Source organism: Gavialis gangeticus, unplaced genomic scaffold (genome assembly GCF_001723915.1).
Source record: "Gavialis gangeticus isolate Ggan-Ray unplaced genomic scaffold, GavGan_comp1, whole genome shotgun sequence".
Classification (NCBI taxonomy): Eukaryota; Metazoa; Chordata; order Crocodylia; family Gavialidae; genus Gavialis; species Gavialis gangeticus.
Window position 1 is genome coordinate 32,766,066 of NW_017728995.1, and position 17,708 is coordinate 32,783,773.

Consider the following 17,708-nt stretch of genomic DNA (forward strand, 5'->3'; position numbering starts at 1 on the left):
CTTCACAGTTAGGGCGGCTAGGAGCTGGAACCAACTTCCAAGGGAAGTGGTGCTGGCCCCTACCCTGGGGGTCTTTAAGAAGAGGCTGGATGCCTACCTGGCTGGACTCGTTTGAGTCCCGTTTCTTGTTTTGGGGTTTTGTTGTTCTCCCGCCCTGGCGGGGGGTCGGGCTAGAAGATCTACTAGGTCCCTTCCAACCCTAAATCTATGAAACTATGAAACTATAAGTTAGAAAAAAAATTGCTTAGCAAGCATTTGTGAACAAATGCTTTGTCAGGGTGTTTGGACTGACTTTAATCCCAAGTCAGTCTGCACACTGCATTAATGTGCCTTAGTGCATGCACGTGTGGATGCGCGCCTAAATCGCCTTAGTGCGCATTATGTTTAGGCGTGTGTAAAAGGGGAAGGAAGGAGGCATTTCCCAAATTTTTGCTTCCACAAGAATTTGCATCCATTAGCCCAGTGATTTCTGCAGCTTTTCCCTAGGCCCCTTTGGGGACATGCGATGCTCTGTAAAGTTGCCATGATGAGCTTTGAATTTTCCACGCGCTGAAGCGTCTCTGGCCCGTCTCGGTACTCTGCTGTCACCACCACCAGGCAACACTGCCTTACTCAAAAGCAGCCGCATTTTTTTGCTCCCTCACGTCTTCCTTTGCATTAGCCGGAGCTGTTCCTGGAGGGTTGATGGAGGATCCCACAAAGCTCTGACTTCCACTGGTTCAGGAATCGAGTCTCACTGGTTTTATTTGCTAAAGTTACTGCTTTTTTCTCCCGTGAGCAGACAGTCCTTTGCATCTTGCTAGCAGCCTGCAGTGCTAGCCCATGTCCCGAGCCGTCCCGCTGGCTCCATGATGGGCAAGGGTAGTAGAGGAATACGAAGGTGCCTTTTGAGAGCAGGCTGAGTTTGAAAATGCAATGTGAAAACCAACTGCCTCTGCGCCGGGGTTACTATGATACGACGCTCGCAGGTAGGCCTCTCGTCCTCTACGCTAATCCATTTTCTTATCGTTCCATAAATGAGATGCGGAGGCCTCCACCTTGAGCTCCCCTCTGTGGTTGCAGAGCCTCTTCCTGCAAGCTGGGAGATAAATTTTCGAGCAAGAGGAATGGGAAGAAAATCTCCTGGCTCAGAGCCATGTCCTGCCTCATCTCTCCAGATCCAACTGGGAACTTTGCTGCCTCTGAGTTTAGCATATCGAGCAAAGCTCCAGGTCTGTCCCCTTCCTGGCAAGTGCTGCAGGATTTATTTGGTGACCCCAAATGGTCCTGGCCTTGCATTAATGTCTTATTCAAAGCCTGTGCATCTTACGGATGCTGGGGACCATCTTATACACCAGAAGCCAGGCATCAGCCTGCTCTCTGGCAAAGCTGTGATGCGGTCATTAGAGACAGATTATATTAGATAGATCTATCTATCTCTGGGGAGCCAGCGCTGCTTTTTGTTTCGATGCAGATGGGCCAGTCAAGCTCAATTTATTGGGTTTCCAAAGCCTAGTTTGTCATCCGGCACCGAGATGTGACATGCCTCTAAAAGGCAGAGTTTCAGCCTCCAGCTTTTTTTTTTTTGTGCGTGTGCGTACGTGTACGTTTGGTGACGGTCGAACCCAAGGAGCCCTGTTCAAATCGCCTTAATGGTTAATTAAATTAATTTGAGGGAGAGCAAAGGATTTTAAGGTTAGACATTGTGGAAAGGAAACTAAGGAGAGGGAATTGTGACTCGGCGTCCAAGTTAGCCCAGGAGGACTGGGGTTGATGTTTTAACCTAGTATGGAGTTGGGATCAGATGCATCGTGTCATGTTCCTTGGTAGCTGCAACCCTCACTGAGAAACTGGCCGGTGCAGACACTTTTGACAGGTCTTTCCCCTCTGCAGCTCCACTTCCTTTATTAAGCTTGGCCTCCACTTGTAGTGTTTGTGGATGTAGCTTCATCCATTTGAAATACAGTCGGAAATAAGGGGTTCGCCCATGCTATGCAACCTCTGCTGCTGTAGCTGTTCTAGCATTGCTGTCGGGAGAGCCCCCAAATGAAAAGGCAGGACAAAAGGACAGGAGGGAGAGCCCTGCTAGTGTAGGTATGACAGTTGCTCGGAGCTAGTGCAAGCGCTTGTGCAAATGCAGTGTGGCTGGCCAAAGGGTCGTCTTCTGGGATAGACTGAGGAACCGGTGTCACCAGTATCGGCCAAAGAGGGCTTGTTGGTGTACCAGTGCATATGCCTCGTGGGCGTACTGGTGTCACGACAGCAGTAAATCTATACTCCTCAGTCTTTGGTGGTGTAACTGGTAGGAGTCTTTTGTTTCCTAATGGACACAGCTGGAATCACAGACGATGAGGGTTGATGGGACCTCAGGGGGTCACATCCAGTCCAGCCCCCTGCTCCAAGCAGGACCAGCCCCAACTCCATCATCCCAACCAAGGCTTTGACTACCTGAGTCTTCAAAACTTCCAAGGATGGAGACTGCACCCCTGCTCTGGGTGACCTGTTCCAATGTTTCACCACCCTCCTAGTGAGAAAATTCTTCCTAATATCCAACCTCAACTTCCCTTGGTGCAGATTGAGCCCATAGCTCCTTCTGCACCACTGAGACCAGTCCAGCTCCATCCTCTTTGCAGCCCCCCTGCAGGGAGGTGAAGGCTGCTATTCAATCCCCCTTGGTTTTCTCTTCTGCAGACTCAATCAGCCCAGTTCCCTCAGCCTCTCCTCACCAGTCCTGTCCCCCAGCCCACAACAATTTTCATTGCCCTCCACTGGATTCTCTCCAACTTGTTCACATACTTTCTGTGGTGGGGGGCCCACAGCTGGACACAGGACTCCAGATGTGACCTCCCCAGTGCTGAATAGAGGAAAGAATCGCTGCCCTGGATCTGCTAGCATCGCTCCTGTCAATGCAGCCCATGATGCCGGTCACCTTCTTGGCACAAGGGCACACTGCTGGCTCCTGTCCAGCTGCTTGTCCCCTGTCCCCCCAGGTCCTTTTCTGCAGAGCTGCTGCCCAGCCCGTCACCCGCAGCCTGCACCGGTGCAGGGGATCGCTCCCTCCTCAGTGCAGGACTTTGCACTTGTCCTTGTTGAACCTCCTGAGATTTGTTTTGACCCAATCCTCCAATTTGTCCAGGTCCCTCTGCATCCTAGCCCTCCCCTCCAGTGTATCTACGACTCCCCCCAGCTCGGTGTCACCTGCAAACTTGCTGAGGATGCATCCATCCCATCTTCCAGGTCCTTGATGAAGACATTGATCAAGATTATTGATTAGAGATGAGAGTCGGTATTGCTTTGATATGGGATTGGAAATATTGATGGCTGTAGGGATGTACATTTTTCCTTGTAGTAATTGGACCAGGAAGAAATCTGAGTCCTACAGCTTGAGTCATGCAAAGCCAGAGCACAAGATGCAGGATGGTTGGACTGAGCAAAAGGAAGAGCCTAGCACTGGAAGGAGAGATGGACGCCGTGACCTTGATGGGTGTGCTCCTCCTGTAATTCCTGCGATTATATAAATGACATCCCGCAGCAGGGGGTTAGGCTAGAAGTTGGTAAATGCTTGCAGTGTTGTTTGGCAGAAAGAGGGCATTGATCCTCTCAAGGGTATAGCGTCTAATCCTAACTGCGCTGGCAGAGAAAGCTACGGCCGGGGGAGAGAAGGGGTTGTACTGAAGCGTGTACTGCTGGGATCAAGGCAAAGAACAGCCGGTGCTTGGAACCAGAACCGTAGCGGCAGCCGCACGTAATGCACCTGTATTTGGGTCAGAAGTGAGGAGTTTGATGTTAACAGCCATTAAAGTGGCTGCCCAAACAGCCCCCCCTTAGCCCTCTCACCTGCTAATCCTGTCTCAGGTTGCATTTATGGCTCTTGGCATGCTTGTTACTTCGACAGACTCCATCCAGGGGCAAACAGATCCTGTTTGGTCTCTTGCGTTGTTTTCCATCCCATTAACAGTGTCCTCTGTTGCTGGGGCGGTGGGTCAGGGATACGAAAGCACCCGCATGCATTTGCATTTCTGGGGCGGAAACGTCTCTTGGCTCCTCAGCTCCGCAGGGTTTTGGACTGGAAACTGCAAGCGGGTTAGGCGCGGTGTGCTTTTGAACAGGGGGTCTTGTCCTCATTAACAGAAGAGGAGGGGTGATATTCAATGCATGGAGGGATTTCAAAAGGGGGATCGCATCATTTCCCAAATGATGGGATATCTGTGAGGATAAATGGTACCATATGGGAAATCCATCCGAGGAGGGCTCACGCTGCGATCCGAAGTAGCCACAACACTTCCTTGGTTGGAGAAAAGCCCCCTAAGGAGACCAGGGTTGTGAGATTGTATTCTCATCTGGAGGTCACGAGAAATAGGAAAGTGGCCCCACTGCTTGCTGGCCATAAATGAAGGGATCGGTGCATCTCGTGCCCGGAGGCGAACAGGGTCGGGGGGAACAAGCAGTTTCAGGAGTACAGAGACTGAATCTTCCCAAATCCAACTTGATTGCCGCTCTTGACAGAACTGCAGAGTTTGGGGAGCAGGTTTCGGGAAAGCATTTTGCCAGCTGAGAGGGGATAGAGGGGAGCACCATCCCCTGGAGGCAGGTCTTTGAGTGCACACACCTGGGATCGGGATCCGTGCTAGGACTGGAGGGGTGTAGGGACAAAAGTTGCTTCTGTAGTGATGTGAACCACGGTGGGTGTCCACCCATGACATGGTGGGTGCACATGGCAAGGTGTTGGTGACCAACCTAGGGTGGCTACAGGTCCTTAGCGGAAGAGGGGTGCAACAGCATGGGGGGACTTGAATACAGGCTTGGAGTTCGGGCATCTGCAGGGGACTCCCTTCTCAAATGCTCATGGAGAAGGACCATGGGACGTGTTGGGGAGGCACTTCTGCCTGCTCCTGGCCCGAGGCAAGGAGGCTGTCTCTGCCCAAAGGAGCTTGCAGCAGCCTTGAAGCACAAGCAGTCCAAAGAAACCATCACGTGCATTTGCACAATCGCTGCCCACGAGCCATGTGACGCACCACACACGGTGCCTCAAGCCACATGATAACACTGGTGGATTTTGAACAAGGTGGTGAAGGGAGGAGAGGGGATGAGGGAGGCGCAGGCTGCCGTACGTGGATTAAAAGCCATTTCCACCCTGAACTTGCACAGAGGGTTTTGTCTTCATTAACGCAGGGACACGTTCTTCTCTCCATTACCCAGCGCGGTCCCATTAACTCCGCAGAAGCAGCCGGTCCATGAATGTGACTGCGAGGAGGAAATTAAGATTTATTTGGGCAAAGTCTCAGTACGAATGAGTCAGCTGTCTCCGTTCCACGGGAGACGAACACACTAACAATTTCAAGCAGAGACAAATCGGTGCTTCACCCTTCCCCAGCCTTATGTGATGGGCGGGTAAATTGAGTTTGGATCCTCTTTGTCAGCCCTTTGGTTTCTATCCGAGGCGAGTGGCCCCGGTAATGAAAAGCAAACAGACGCGGTCTCCTTGTCAGGCCTTTCTGATTGTTTCATGTTCTGCCCTTTTGATAGCGCCGCTCCGACCTTCCTAGATCACGCGGCCGGGATATCGGGCCCCTTGCTGTACCGTTAGACATCCCTAGTCCGTGGCTGCAGGACGCACCTCACCCCGTATGTTCCTGCCTGCGTTACTTGTTGTTGGTCCTTCGAGCAGGGCTGGGTTGGACCGTACTGTTGGCCTGGCCTGTCTAGTTTCCCATGACCAGAAGTAACACATGTTTAATGCTCCCCAGGAAGGATCACGGGCCCTCAGGTGGCACCAAGTCCTGTTTTGCTTACTGCATTGTGCAATGGCCATGCATTCGGCACCATTAGCAAAAGATACTTATGACCAGAAAAGCAAAGGTGTTGCAAAATGTAAGTTCCTTGGCTGTGTCCATGTAGGGCTAGGAGGGCTGCTAGGAGGCGGGACCGAGAAGCGTGGATATTGCTGTGGGGCATCTACACGGCACTTCCCCTCGTCCCTGCCACTGCCGTCAAATTAACGTGCACTTAAAAGATGAGACACCTGATGAAGAGTCCCTCTCTTCCTTCCCCAATGCATTTAGCCCCAGTAGTGAAAATCAATGGTGTGTTGCTTGGCTCACAAGGGACCTGGATTCATTTTTGATCGCAGCGGGGACGTGAAAGGAAAAAGGGAACTCCTTTGGGATGGTGGAAGGACCCAAAAAGAGAAAAAGATTGAGAACAGCATGCACAACAGAAAATGAGAGGAGGGAAGGAGGAACAGAAAAGGCTAAAGGGGAAATAATTAGAGTAATACAAGCAGCAAAACAAATGCTGTGTTGAGCGGCAGGGCCTGGATCCCGGTTGCCAGAGGAGAGCGGTGTGGGCTGCAGTCTCGGACTGACCATTATCGCTCTGGTCCCTAGGTTTCGTGATGCCTCACCTCTTCTCTCTTGGCCCCCCCTGTCCTGTGCAATGTTGCTATCGAGATGAACATGATCGATGCATTTGGCCCTTGGTCCATACGTGTCTCGTGCTGTGAAGAGGGCATCCAGCCCTGCCCGTGCTCAGGGGGAGACGTCTCATGAACCACCCAGGAGCTGCAGGAGGAGAGGTTGACTGACTGTTTTGCGAGGCGGTGTTTTCCACGTTTGAGATAACCCCTCGGTGTGGGGCCACGGGGTGCTGTGCTGCTTGTCCGAGCGGACCCGCAGCCCTCGGAGCGGGGCTGGGTGCAAGTGTGAGGCCCCGTTAGCCAAAGGGCCGAGGGGCGTCCTCGCTTCTGGGGGGCTGGGAACAGCGCCGCGGAGTTGTCCCCTCTGGTCCTCTGGGACTTTATCCCCTGAAGGACCTCCGTCGTTCGCTCATCGTTACGGTTTCGTTTGTCAGTTTTGGGGGGATGTGGGATGACGAGGAGGCCAGATCTCTTTGTTTTTTTGGTGAACGTGTTGTTTCTGGTTCCATAAATTTTGGTGCTGGGAGCACCAGGTCCCAGGCCTGGTGCACGATGCGGTTCGTGCCCCCAGCTCCCCCCGCCTAGCAGTCAGTTTCCTTTCTGGCTGTGTGAGAAGACCTGCCTTTCACTTCTTACTTTCAGAATGATGCTGCGAGCTGGTAAGACGAGACCGAGAAGCAGAGCGGGTGTGGGAAGGTGACTAGGTTCACTGTGCCTGGCTGCCTCCGGGGCTTGTTGCTGGTATGAGCTGTGCTAGGGGCTACCAGCCCTCTCTGGGTGTTTATATATATAACTATATATAGTATCTATCCATCTATCAATCAAGCAATTGATAGGTAGATATATATGGATATCTATCTATCTCTATCCATATCCATATCTCATTTGAGTCCCGTTTCTCTTTTTGGGGTTTTTTGTTGTTCTCCCGCCCTGGTGGGGGGTCGGGCTAGAAGATCTACTAGGTCCCTTCCGACCCTTAATCTATGAATCTATGAATCTATCTATAATCTATATATCTATATATAGGTAGATATCTAGATAGATAGACAGATATCCATATCTATTTATATCTATAATTTATATATCTATATCTATATAGATAGATATACATACATACATACATACATACATACATACATACATATCTATATCTATACATATATAGGTATAGATAGATATAGATAATGTATATCTGTCTCTACCTAGATAGAGATATACATTCTCTGTAACTATATATGCATATCTATATCTCTCTATATCTATCTATATCCAGCTATCTAGATATAGATATATATATAGATATACTTATCTATCTAGCTAGATAGATATAGGTATACAGTATTTATCTAGATAGATGGATAGATATAGGTATACAGTATCTATCTATCGGGCTTTCACCTAGTGCAGCGTGCTGCTCAAAGCAGTCTTGTCCCTGCCTTAAACCATCCCAGACACAAGTTTGTCTCCCCCGCTTGTAACAGCTTGCAGTGGCAGAGATTTCACCGTCTTTCCTGGTGCCCCGTTCCAGGGCTTAGCAGGTCTCCACATGCAAAAGCGTATTTCATTTTGTATTTCATACCCTCTCCATTCAAAAGTTCGCCTGACTACCTCACCTATTTCTCCCATCACTTCTTGTCTGCTCCCCAGTAGAAATAGAAAACGGTGGATCACCATCTCTGTTCACCCGCCCTTTTAGCGTTTGAAAAGTGTTACTAAATTCCGCCCTCTTTTCCTTTCTTCCCTAGATTAAGTAGTGCCCATTTCTTTTCAACCCTTCCTCCTCTCTCCGTTTTTTAGGCCTGGATCAGCTGCCCTGCCAGGCTTTATTTCTCTATCCGCGGAGGTCCTGGTGTTAACGTGGTGCTTTCCCCACTGGAAGCATTATGGTGGAAGTGGCTCTGGGCCGAGGGGGAGATCCAGAAAGCTTGCATCCAAAATGGGACCTCAGCTGCCACAAGCCATGACATGGGCTGACCACTGAGCTGTGGGGATGCTGCGGACAGCCTGGTAATCTGGGACTCTCACATTACCCATTGGCTTGACTTTATTCTCAAACGGCAAATCACTGAGTTGAGACAGGCCCGGGCTCCCTCCTGCACTCTCTGTCCCTCTCTCTGCCCCCTATGACCCATGATTTACCCTCTGCCGTTTCTTCTCCTCGGTGGCCAGGGTGAGTCAGAATAGCTCAGGTCTGAAAACTTGACCTACCTGGTGCTATTTATGGGGAAATAGATGAAGATGCAACGTCTAGAAGCATCAGATGGTGACAGGCTTAAATCAGCTTCCAGATGCGTCGCCTTCCTGTTCGAAGATTTCCTATCACGCTTGGAGCTGTCTGCAGAAGTTGCCTTTTCTTTTCTTTTCTTTTCTTTTTTTGCAATGTGAGAAGCTCGCACACGGCAGCTCTAAACTTTGCAATCCCAAGAATATGCCGAGTTGGCAGGCAGGCCGTCTGGTGCGGCAGCTGAGTTCTCCAGCAGCACCAGCGAGGAGATGCTTGGTTTCCAGTCCAGGGGTAGATGGCAGAGGTGGCGGTAGCAGCTGCCCGCTCACTTTCAGCTTGGAAGGGCTGCCCTTTAGCAGGCGACGTGCAACTGCTGTTCCTGGCTCCAGAAAAGGCCGCCTCGGGAGACGTTCAAGCAGATTTCCCGCGTGCACGGCCACGGGGCCTCTGCCTGGGTCGGGGTAGTTAGCTGTATCGCCACAGGGCTCGGTAATGATTTCCCTCTCCTGGAAGCCTTTGCACCCACTCACTCTGCTGCCCCTTTGCACTGATTAATATGTTCATTTGCAGGGAGATTGCGGCTGGCCGTGTGTGCCAGCTCCATCGGAAGGTGCTTGCAGCTGCAGCTAGAAAGAGCTTTCTTTGCAAACCCAGCAGCGACTCCGGTGTGTCTCGTTGCTCACAGCTGGAAACGCTTTTTACACAACAGCAATTGGAGGATGCCATCCCCGGCCCCACGCTCCTCTTTGCACGCCGATCCTTCTCCGTGCATTGAGAGCCTCCCTGAGCAGAGTCTCTGGAGCCTGCTGCCAGCTTCAGTCCTTCTAACCTAAATGGGGGGAGTGTGAAACACCAGCAACAGGGCACATGGTGCAACTAATGACGCCTTCCATCTTCACTAGAGTGGATGACAGGGAATTAGTGAAGGGATACAGGGCTTTCGCTGCCTCGCTGCAGCTCCTGTTCAGTTTAGGGGGGATAATGACTTTAATAGTTGCCATCTCGTGGCTGTCCAAAAGCCAGTGCAAAGTGCGTTTGTTCATCGCAGCGGAGCCCCTGATGAACTGGGTACCATTTTTCAAATGTCCCCGTGACTCATTTTCCAATTGAAGGCTTTGGTTTGTGCTTTGAGACGCCAGAGGGGGGCTGCACTTCCAGAAAACCGGTGCGTTTTAGCACGTCTTGAATTGAACATCCAAAATCGGTGGCATCTGGAATCATTCATCACCCCTGAAAACATTGCCCGTGCCCCTTTGCACTTAGTGCTATAATGATGAATAGCCCCTCAAGACCCAGGTGAAAGAAGGGACATTTTCCCCAAGTTAGAGGCACTGAGGGTTTCAGGGGCTTTTCCAAGGGGCACAAGAGACCACAGCTGGATCATAACCCCCCAGTTTGCAAGTCCCAGTGTAGTACTGGATGCACAAGGCCATGTCCTTCCTTCACGGGACAGCGAGCGCCCACACATTTGGCACAGGGGTTACATCTGGTCACCTTTTTTGGCAGTTTTATTGAGGCAGATAAGATGTGAATGGGCTGTGGACACCGAATGAAGCCTTTGACCCAAGAACTCACATTTCAGTGGGGAAGATGCCTCCATGTTGTCCTGTCTACTGGTTTTGTAGGGAGAGGAGGGTTGATCGCTGGTTGTAATCTTTCCCTTTTTTCTCTGCTGCGAATGCCAGTGATCTAACCACCGTCTCTGATATCCTGTCCAGGGGATAAATAAACCGGTGCCCATTCCTAGCCGTGCATTTACAATGCAAGGTGCATGCATTAAAGGTGTGCGTGTATCTATTTTGATTACACAAGTTAGCAAAAGCAAAGGTTGGCGTTTTCACATTCAAGGCTAAGGTGCATGTTGCCTGTTTGTTTTTCCCCTCCGCTCAGATCTGAATCATGTCTCACCCATCCTGGCTCCCGCCGAAGAGCACTGGCGAGCCCGTTGGCCACGTGACTGCACGAATGGAGACCACGCATGCTTTCGGGACCCCCAGCCTCTCGGTGTCCTCCCAGCAGATGCCGAAGAAGTTTGCCCCTGTTGTTGCTCCGAAACCAAAGTACAATCCCTACAAGCCGCCAGGAGGGGATGGTAAGAGACTCTTGGGAGAGAGTGGGAAGGGCAGGGGGTTCTCCATGTTGAGGCTCGATGAGGTGAGATGCAAAACCCTGCGCCACCATAGGCGCGTCTCAGCACGGGGTAAATGGTCTGCATCCAAGTTATTGACCTCAACCCTGATATAACACGACCTTGAGTTGCTCTTGATTGGTGAGCCTTGATTTATCCGCTTTAAGAGCAATTCAGATGAAAAGAAACTTAAGGTCTTTCTTGCAGGCGTTCCTTCCAGCCATCCCAACTTCAAATAAATAGCATCCGCATGGGTCCCTTTTTCTTTTCTTCTGACATCACATCCCAAAGGCCAGCGCTTCCCATGGTGTTCATTCACTAGGCGTGCGGCAGCTCGGAGGGGCCCAAAGGCATAGCACGCCAAAGATTAGTGACGGGGAGGACTGAGGGCTTTTCGTGTAGATGCCGCGTAAGTACTTAGCACAGGTGATGCAGAATCTGGGACACGGAGGGATTAGGGTGGGTGTTGGCAGAACCGCTCTGCAAACACTTGCTGGATTAATTCAGCATTTCTACACCCCCATTCCCTTACTGACACACATTTCAGAACACGCAGCATTTTAATCCGGTAATTACCGTATTGTCTGGCATACAATACACCCCCACAATAAAATGCATGCATTATTTTTGAAAGTGGGGGAGGCAGACTTCCCTTGCAGTAATATAACTGAGTAGCAGCAGCTAGGAAGCTGTCTGGTTCCCATGCAGAGTTACTTTTGCTTTCACCCAGGAGTCACTCTAGCAGCGCGAACTGCTTTTACCATAATTCTTTGCTTATGATTTTCATTCTAATTTTCAGGAGCTGTTTTTAAAAGAAAACAAAAATGTGTTGTGTGTGAGAAAATGGGGTGTTTTGTATCCAAACAATACAGCCTGTGTCTGTAACACGTTGGCACTTTATATAAACCTTCTTTAAATAGCGTCCGTGAGAAGTAATGTTCTCTCACGTTCAGTCAGACCGGAAGAGGACCGTGGTGCTCTAGTGCAGGAAAGCGAAACCTCAGATTGGAAATATTTGTCCATCACTGTTTGCTATGGAATAATACATCCTTGAAGGCACTTAAAAGTTCAGGGTGCCCAGCACATTGGAGGAGACCATTTTTTTCCCTCCAGAATCGGGTCCATGCCTTACCTGACTTTGTGCCTTTAGAGGTCACGCGGTCACTTTGCAAGTCTTGACGGCGAGCGGTGGCAGGGATCACTATTCAGGGAACAGCTTAGTGATTTGACGTCGTCTCTGCAGCTTAAACTAATCCACTTTCAAAAGGTGACACGGAGGCTCGCTGTATTGCTGCTAGTTCATGTCAGCAGCCAGTCCAAACCCATTAGCCCAATCATATATAAACATAAGAACATTAGACTGCTGGGATCCGGGAGAGACGGGGGGACAATATTTAGCCCATCACGCTTCATTCCCTTTTTATTGCTTCATCTTCTCCTCGATGCTCTCTAATTGTTTCTTCGGTGACCGCTGTTGTTCTTTTGCTTCAGCAATGGAGCCTGGGAGACCATTGCAAGTGTTGATGGTTCCCCGTGCAAACCAGCACGCCTAGTCATCATGCCTGGATTTTTCTTTCCGTCTCCCGCGGGCCTCCCTTCTTGCTAGCTGAAGAATGGGGACCATGGGAGCCGTGGCTGCTGTGTGTCCTCTGATTATTTCGACACCCCCGTTCCCCGTCCTCAAACTCACATTTACTTTATTTTCTTGAGCTTTGCTAGGAGCTCACTGAGCAGTTATTTGTCTAATGCAATGGCTCTCAGTCTTAGACTCAAGGCACCCCTGGATAGACTTGAAGGAAAATGTCAGTGTTTAGTTTTCACTTTGTTTGGCTACAGAAAAAATAATAGAGCATTTTTTTTTTCCTATTGCAAAAAACCCACAGCTATGGATTCCTAGTAGAAATCTCTGGGTTTATCTTGCGAACGGTGTTTGCACACCTAGTGCCGATGTAGTGTGGTACCCTTATAAGGATCCCAGGACACCCGCGGGGTGCCGGGGCGCTCCAGTTGCAAATCACTGCTTCGATGCAAAAGGGGGTACTCAGACTGGCAGAAAGAGGACCCAGAATAGTTCTGGCTGTATCGGGGGTCCCACAAACCCTTCCTGCCTGATCCATGCTGTGAAAGTCAGTTGACCACTAGAAGGAGACGGTATCAGCAAGTTTTTTTCCGGGACGGCAGGAAATGCTGCTTTCCGTGCTTGCTCCAGGCTATTCCTTCTGTATCATTTGGGGAGCATCAGCTGCAGGGTTTTGGCCTCGCATGTCAGGGGCCTAAACTGTGTCTCCCTTGGAGGCTCACGCTGCGTTTCCCCATGGCACAATGCATAGTTCAGGTGAAAGGTTTGGACAACAGGGCCCAGATCTGTCTTCTGCAGCCACCCCATTTTCGGGCTTGCTCGTCCGAGCGCTGGCACTTAGCGTTGACTCTCTGCGAGGTGCGTAGTCCTGCTCATTAAATGCCGGGAGCCTTTTTGGGGTCACAGCCTTAGTGCGGGACTAAGAGGGGTAGTCCTGCCGGTGTTGTGGCCCCTGGTTGCCTCCCAGTTGCATCTTGGGCTTGCTCATCCTGCATACGGGTGCTGCTTTCAAATGGGGGGGCAAACTCATCTGGCCCTGTGGGCCAGATCCAGGGCATGGGGACGGTCCACAGGCCAGATCCAGAGGATGAAGCCGGGTCATCTGGCCTGCGGGGTTGCCTGCGAAGCCCACAGTTTGGTGGTGGGAGCAGCTTTGGCTGCTGCGGTTTCAAGAACCACAGCAATCAACACTGCGGCCACCAAATTTCCAGCCCTGCAGGCCAGGCGCCACGGCTCCATGCCCAGGATCTGGCCTGTGGCAACCCTGGTTTTGCTGTTACTTGCACGTGTCCTCCCCCCTCCAACCTACCTTTCTTTCCTTCCCAAGTAAAAAGCCTTGGGGGTGCAGGGAGAGCTCTTACAAGATATCAAGCAGAAATAAGCATTAAAGAAAATAAGTATTTGAAGGATTTAAAAGGAAAAAAAAGATAGAAGCTGCCAGTGGTTTTGGAAATATCACTGTAATTTGACTGGAAGCAATTAAGATGTGTGCGTCTGTAGGCTGCATAAGCGCGAGTGTTTCCCTCCAGCCTGGGCTGCTGTTTGGTACGTGGGCTTCTTCTGCGTTTTCAACCGAACGTGTTTGTTCAGCGGGACCGGTTCGACGAGGGATGGCGAAGGGCCACAGCAGTCACACCCGGGGTCTGCTTTTCTGCAGTGCTTAGCTCCTTATTGCAACACGGTTTCCCAAAGGGAGCCAGTACCTTGCACAGAGAAACCCTTTGGAAAATGGCACCGCTTCATTTAAATGCCGTCTGGGCAGCCATCTCCCTGCACCGACACCCGGCCGTTGTTCTGCTGGGTTTCGTTTCTCTGAGCAGGTGTGGGAACGTGTCTGCTCCTAGGCCAGGCTGTTTCTCGGTGGAGGATTCCTGTTATAAAAGCTGGGAGCGTGGACAGAGATCACCCCTTCATGTCACGTTCTCATGGGTAGTGCGTTATCCCCACATCCCTTTTTCTTTGCGCTGCGTAGCATGAAAACTCAGTACACTTTTCATTGCTGAAACCTAACAGAATGGCTCTGTGATCTTCAGGCTTTCTTCGGTGATTATTTCCCCTCGCCCCATTGCTGCCCAGCTGAGTGCCCCTTAGGTTACCCTTGGAGGGTTTGAAGTCAAACCCTTGGCTGGGATGATGGAGTTGGGGCTGGTCCTGCTTGGAGCACGGGTTGGACTAGATGTGACCTTGTGAGGGCCCCTCCAACCTGAATTTTCTATGATCTATGATTTCCTGGCTACTGGTGCCTTGCTGCCACTTCTTTTCCCTTCCTAGTGTGTCTTTTGGCTGTGCAGCGCTTTGTCTCCTTGGCAGGGTACAGGACCGTGCAGAAGGCCGTTGGTTTGCACTAGGTGGCGTGATGAGGGTTGGAGGGGAAATCCAGTAGCTGAAGTCACCTGCATTGCAGAGTTCTGTCACATACCTGCACCACTGGGTCTTGGGTATATCTGAACCAGAGACATGTACCTGAAAGAAAAAAATAAAGTCCTCCTAGAAGCTGTACCATACGTAGTAGTGACCTTACTTGCCTTCCCACTGTGTTGGCCAGCTTCTAGTGTGTTTGCACTAGTTTATCTCAGTCTGCGGGTGGTCTCTGGGATGAATGGGTCATGATGGGTGGCGTCACGTGTTTGCAAATCATGGGGATGTTGTAAAGCATCAAAATTAGAAGATGTTAGGAGATGGTCTTCTCTTGAAAGGAAATAATTTTGCAATGCCACAAGGGCATCTAACCCATGTAAAACTGCTTGAACATATATCTACTTGTGTGTTACTACCTGTATTTAACGTGCCCTAACTTTAGTAGCATGCCTATGGCTTGCAACCTGTGCAAGTGAACGTGTGACACCCTTTTTGGTCATTTGAATCCTGATTCTTGCCTTGCATACCCTGTGGAGAGCTGAAGCAACTCCTGTGGTGTTATGCTGCTCTCAGGGGACCGATGGCATAGATACCCTCCTGCGTCTCACGGGAGTAAGCAGGAACATCTTTGCAAATACGTCTCCATAATTGCCAAGGTCAGGCTCTTTACAGATGTGCTGACCTCAGGTGTTCCCAACCTCAGAAATCTCCCCAAACCCTAAAATGGGCTTAAAATGAATGTAAATTTAAATATTATGCGTTTGGCGTCTGTGTGTGTTCCTGACCCTGTAGCCTTTTGGGTTCAAACAAAACCGAGAAACTTTTATTGAGGAGAACAAACTTCAGTACCATGACTCCAGCTTCTGCAGCTTTCAGGGAGAAAGGCCCAGTATTGTGAGACACAGCAGTACGGCCCTGACGGTTGGCAGAGCTGTGTGAACATGAATTGGGCCAAGCCCTTGGGCTCCAGCGGTGCGTCTGTGTTGTTCGGGAGGGAAGGCACATAACCACCTAATGTGTTGCTCTCCCTGGCGTGTGCTGGCTGGCCCCTAGTCTACCCTTCTTTAAAGGGCTTGATGCATCCCAGTCCACTTGTAAATAATTAAGTATTGTAATGTGATTTTCAAGCTGCTAATGAGCACCTGGTCTGGATGGGAGTGCTACCAGCACAGAGGGTAGGAGAGTCCTCCACGGAGGGAAAGCGGCTGGGCATGGGCTCTCTCCATAGACTGCAGAAGAGACCACCATTAGCAGGAGGGTGTCAAAGGTGGGGATGCCTGCAGATGTGGGTATGGACCCCTTGGACCGAGCTTATCTACCCCCTGCCCCCTCTCCCCATGGGGCTGCTGGGGTTACCTGTGAAGGGTCTACATCCGGCCGGCAGAGAGGGTCTTGTGGGTCGAGGGTCCAGATGTGAGGCGCACAGCCTCCAAGGGAGCATGCCTCCCTGCCGCGGGGGGACCTGGGAAAGTCCTTTCTTGTGTTCCTATGGGGCTGTTTGGTGCCTAGTGAGATCCTCAGCAGGGGATATGGTTGGAGTGGTGGAGACCCAGGTGGACCCTCTGGTGAAACCAAGGCAGAAGGCACATGAAAGGCCGCATCTGCAACCACAAAAGGCCACGGAAGAGCAGAGTACTTTCCTGCCCCCCGGGTTGCTCACTATCCGGAGGTTGAGAGATGTGCTCTCCTTTTAAACTCCCCTGGTTTAGGATCCATTGCCTTTTTTTTTTTTTCCTCCCTCTCTCGGAGGCACTTTGCAATATGAGGCACCTTAGCTCATGGCTCAGCTTTGCTGGAGATGTAGTAATTACCACTGCTGATGTCTTTTCCTTGTACCTGGCACCCTTGGCAAATACAATGCCAGCAAAAGCAGGAGCAGTTAACATGGGGGTTTAATAATAGCAACTAAATGAGCAGATGAGAACTGAAGCAGATGCTTTTTTCTTCTTCTTTTTCGCTACCTTTTCGGCGGGGCGGGGCTCGGGTTTGGCAAGCAAAGAAGGAGCGTGTGCGTGCCGTTTTAAATCCTCACCCACTGTTTGTTCTGGAGCGTAGATGTGGGACGTGGGAGGAGAACCGTCCGAGCAGGGGTGCGGACGTGGGTACCACCTTGGGCCACCTCCATCCCTGCTGATGTGGGTCTTGGAGCGACAATGCTTGCCAGCCTTGTTGCTCCCTGTCTCCTGTGCGGAGGCCGCTAGTGAGCAGACGCTGCCTTGGATTCCAGCGCGTGAACCATCAGCCTGATTTATTATTATTATTTTTACTCGTCTCCAAAGATGCTTGATGACGCTTATGCACGAGAGCGGCTGTCAGGATCCAGGTCTCGTTTGTGAAGCCGGGGGGTGGATTTATTGGCACATGCTCTAGGAATGGGAGCATCTCTCAGCTCCCAGAGGCCAGCGGCGTTCGGGGCTGCTGTTGATGTGGGGCAGAGGCCTGCAGGGTGGTATTTGTGCTTCTGTACATCCCCTTCCTCTCTGTGGGTCTGCACCACGGGGTGGCCAAGGGGGACCTTGGCTCCTGGAGGAGTTCTTTCATGCGGGAGAGAAATAGGTCCTATAGAAATAGGAGGTCGACCAAGAGCACGGATATTTTCCCTGTATCCCACACCATATAGGTAGACCATGCTGTCTACCTATAATTCCCAGGAGCTTCGGTCGCTTCTTGTCTCAGACGGTTAGCACGGTGTCATCAGCCACTGAGACACGGGTTGCGTCTCTCCCAGCATTTTAGAGGTGGAAGCGACTGGTCTGTTTTCTTCAAAAACCCCGTGTCCTCTTCCATTTCCAGGCATGGTCCACGTAGATCTCAGAATTGGGCCTATGATCTGTCAAGCAGTACGGGCTCACGGGGTTGGAAAAATGCCACTGAATAGTGAGATATTGCCGCTCCTGCTGTTGCTAATCATCACCCTGCTAACGAATGTCATTGTCGCTGTGCTGAAGCAAACCCCAAAATTAGCTCTTTCCTTTCCAAAGCAAGCCATTCGAAAAGGAATTATATTGGGAAACCAATATATATT

At 50.8% G+C, this 17,708-nt stretch overlaps 1 protein-coding gene across 1 annotated transcript in view; it reads left to right on the forward strand.

Annotated features, from left to right (window-relative positions):
* LPP (LIM domain containing preferred translocation partner in lipoma) overlaps nucleotides 1-17,708 on the forward strand; it is a 370,753-nt gene that overhangs the window by 32,711 nt on the left and 320,334 nt on the right. The window contains exon 2 of the mRNA XM_019503472.1: nucleotides 10,509-10,710. Within this exon, the coding sequence (XP_019359017.1) occupies nucleotides 10,518-10,710 (193 nt within the window). The 5' untranslated portion in view covers nucleotides 10,509-10,517. The remainder of the gene's footprint in view (nucleotides 1-10,508; nucleotides 10,711-17,708) is intronic.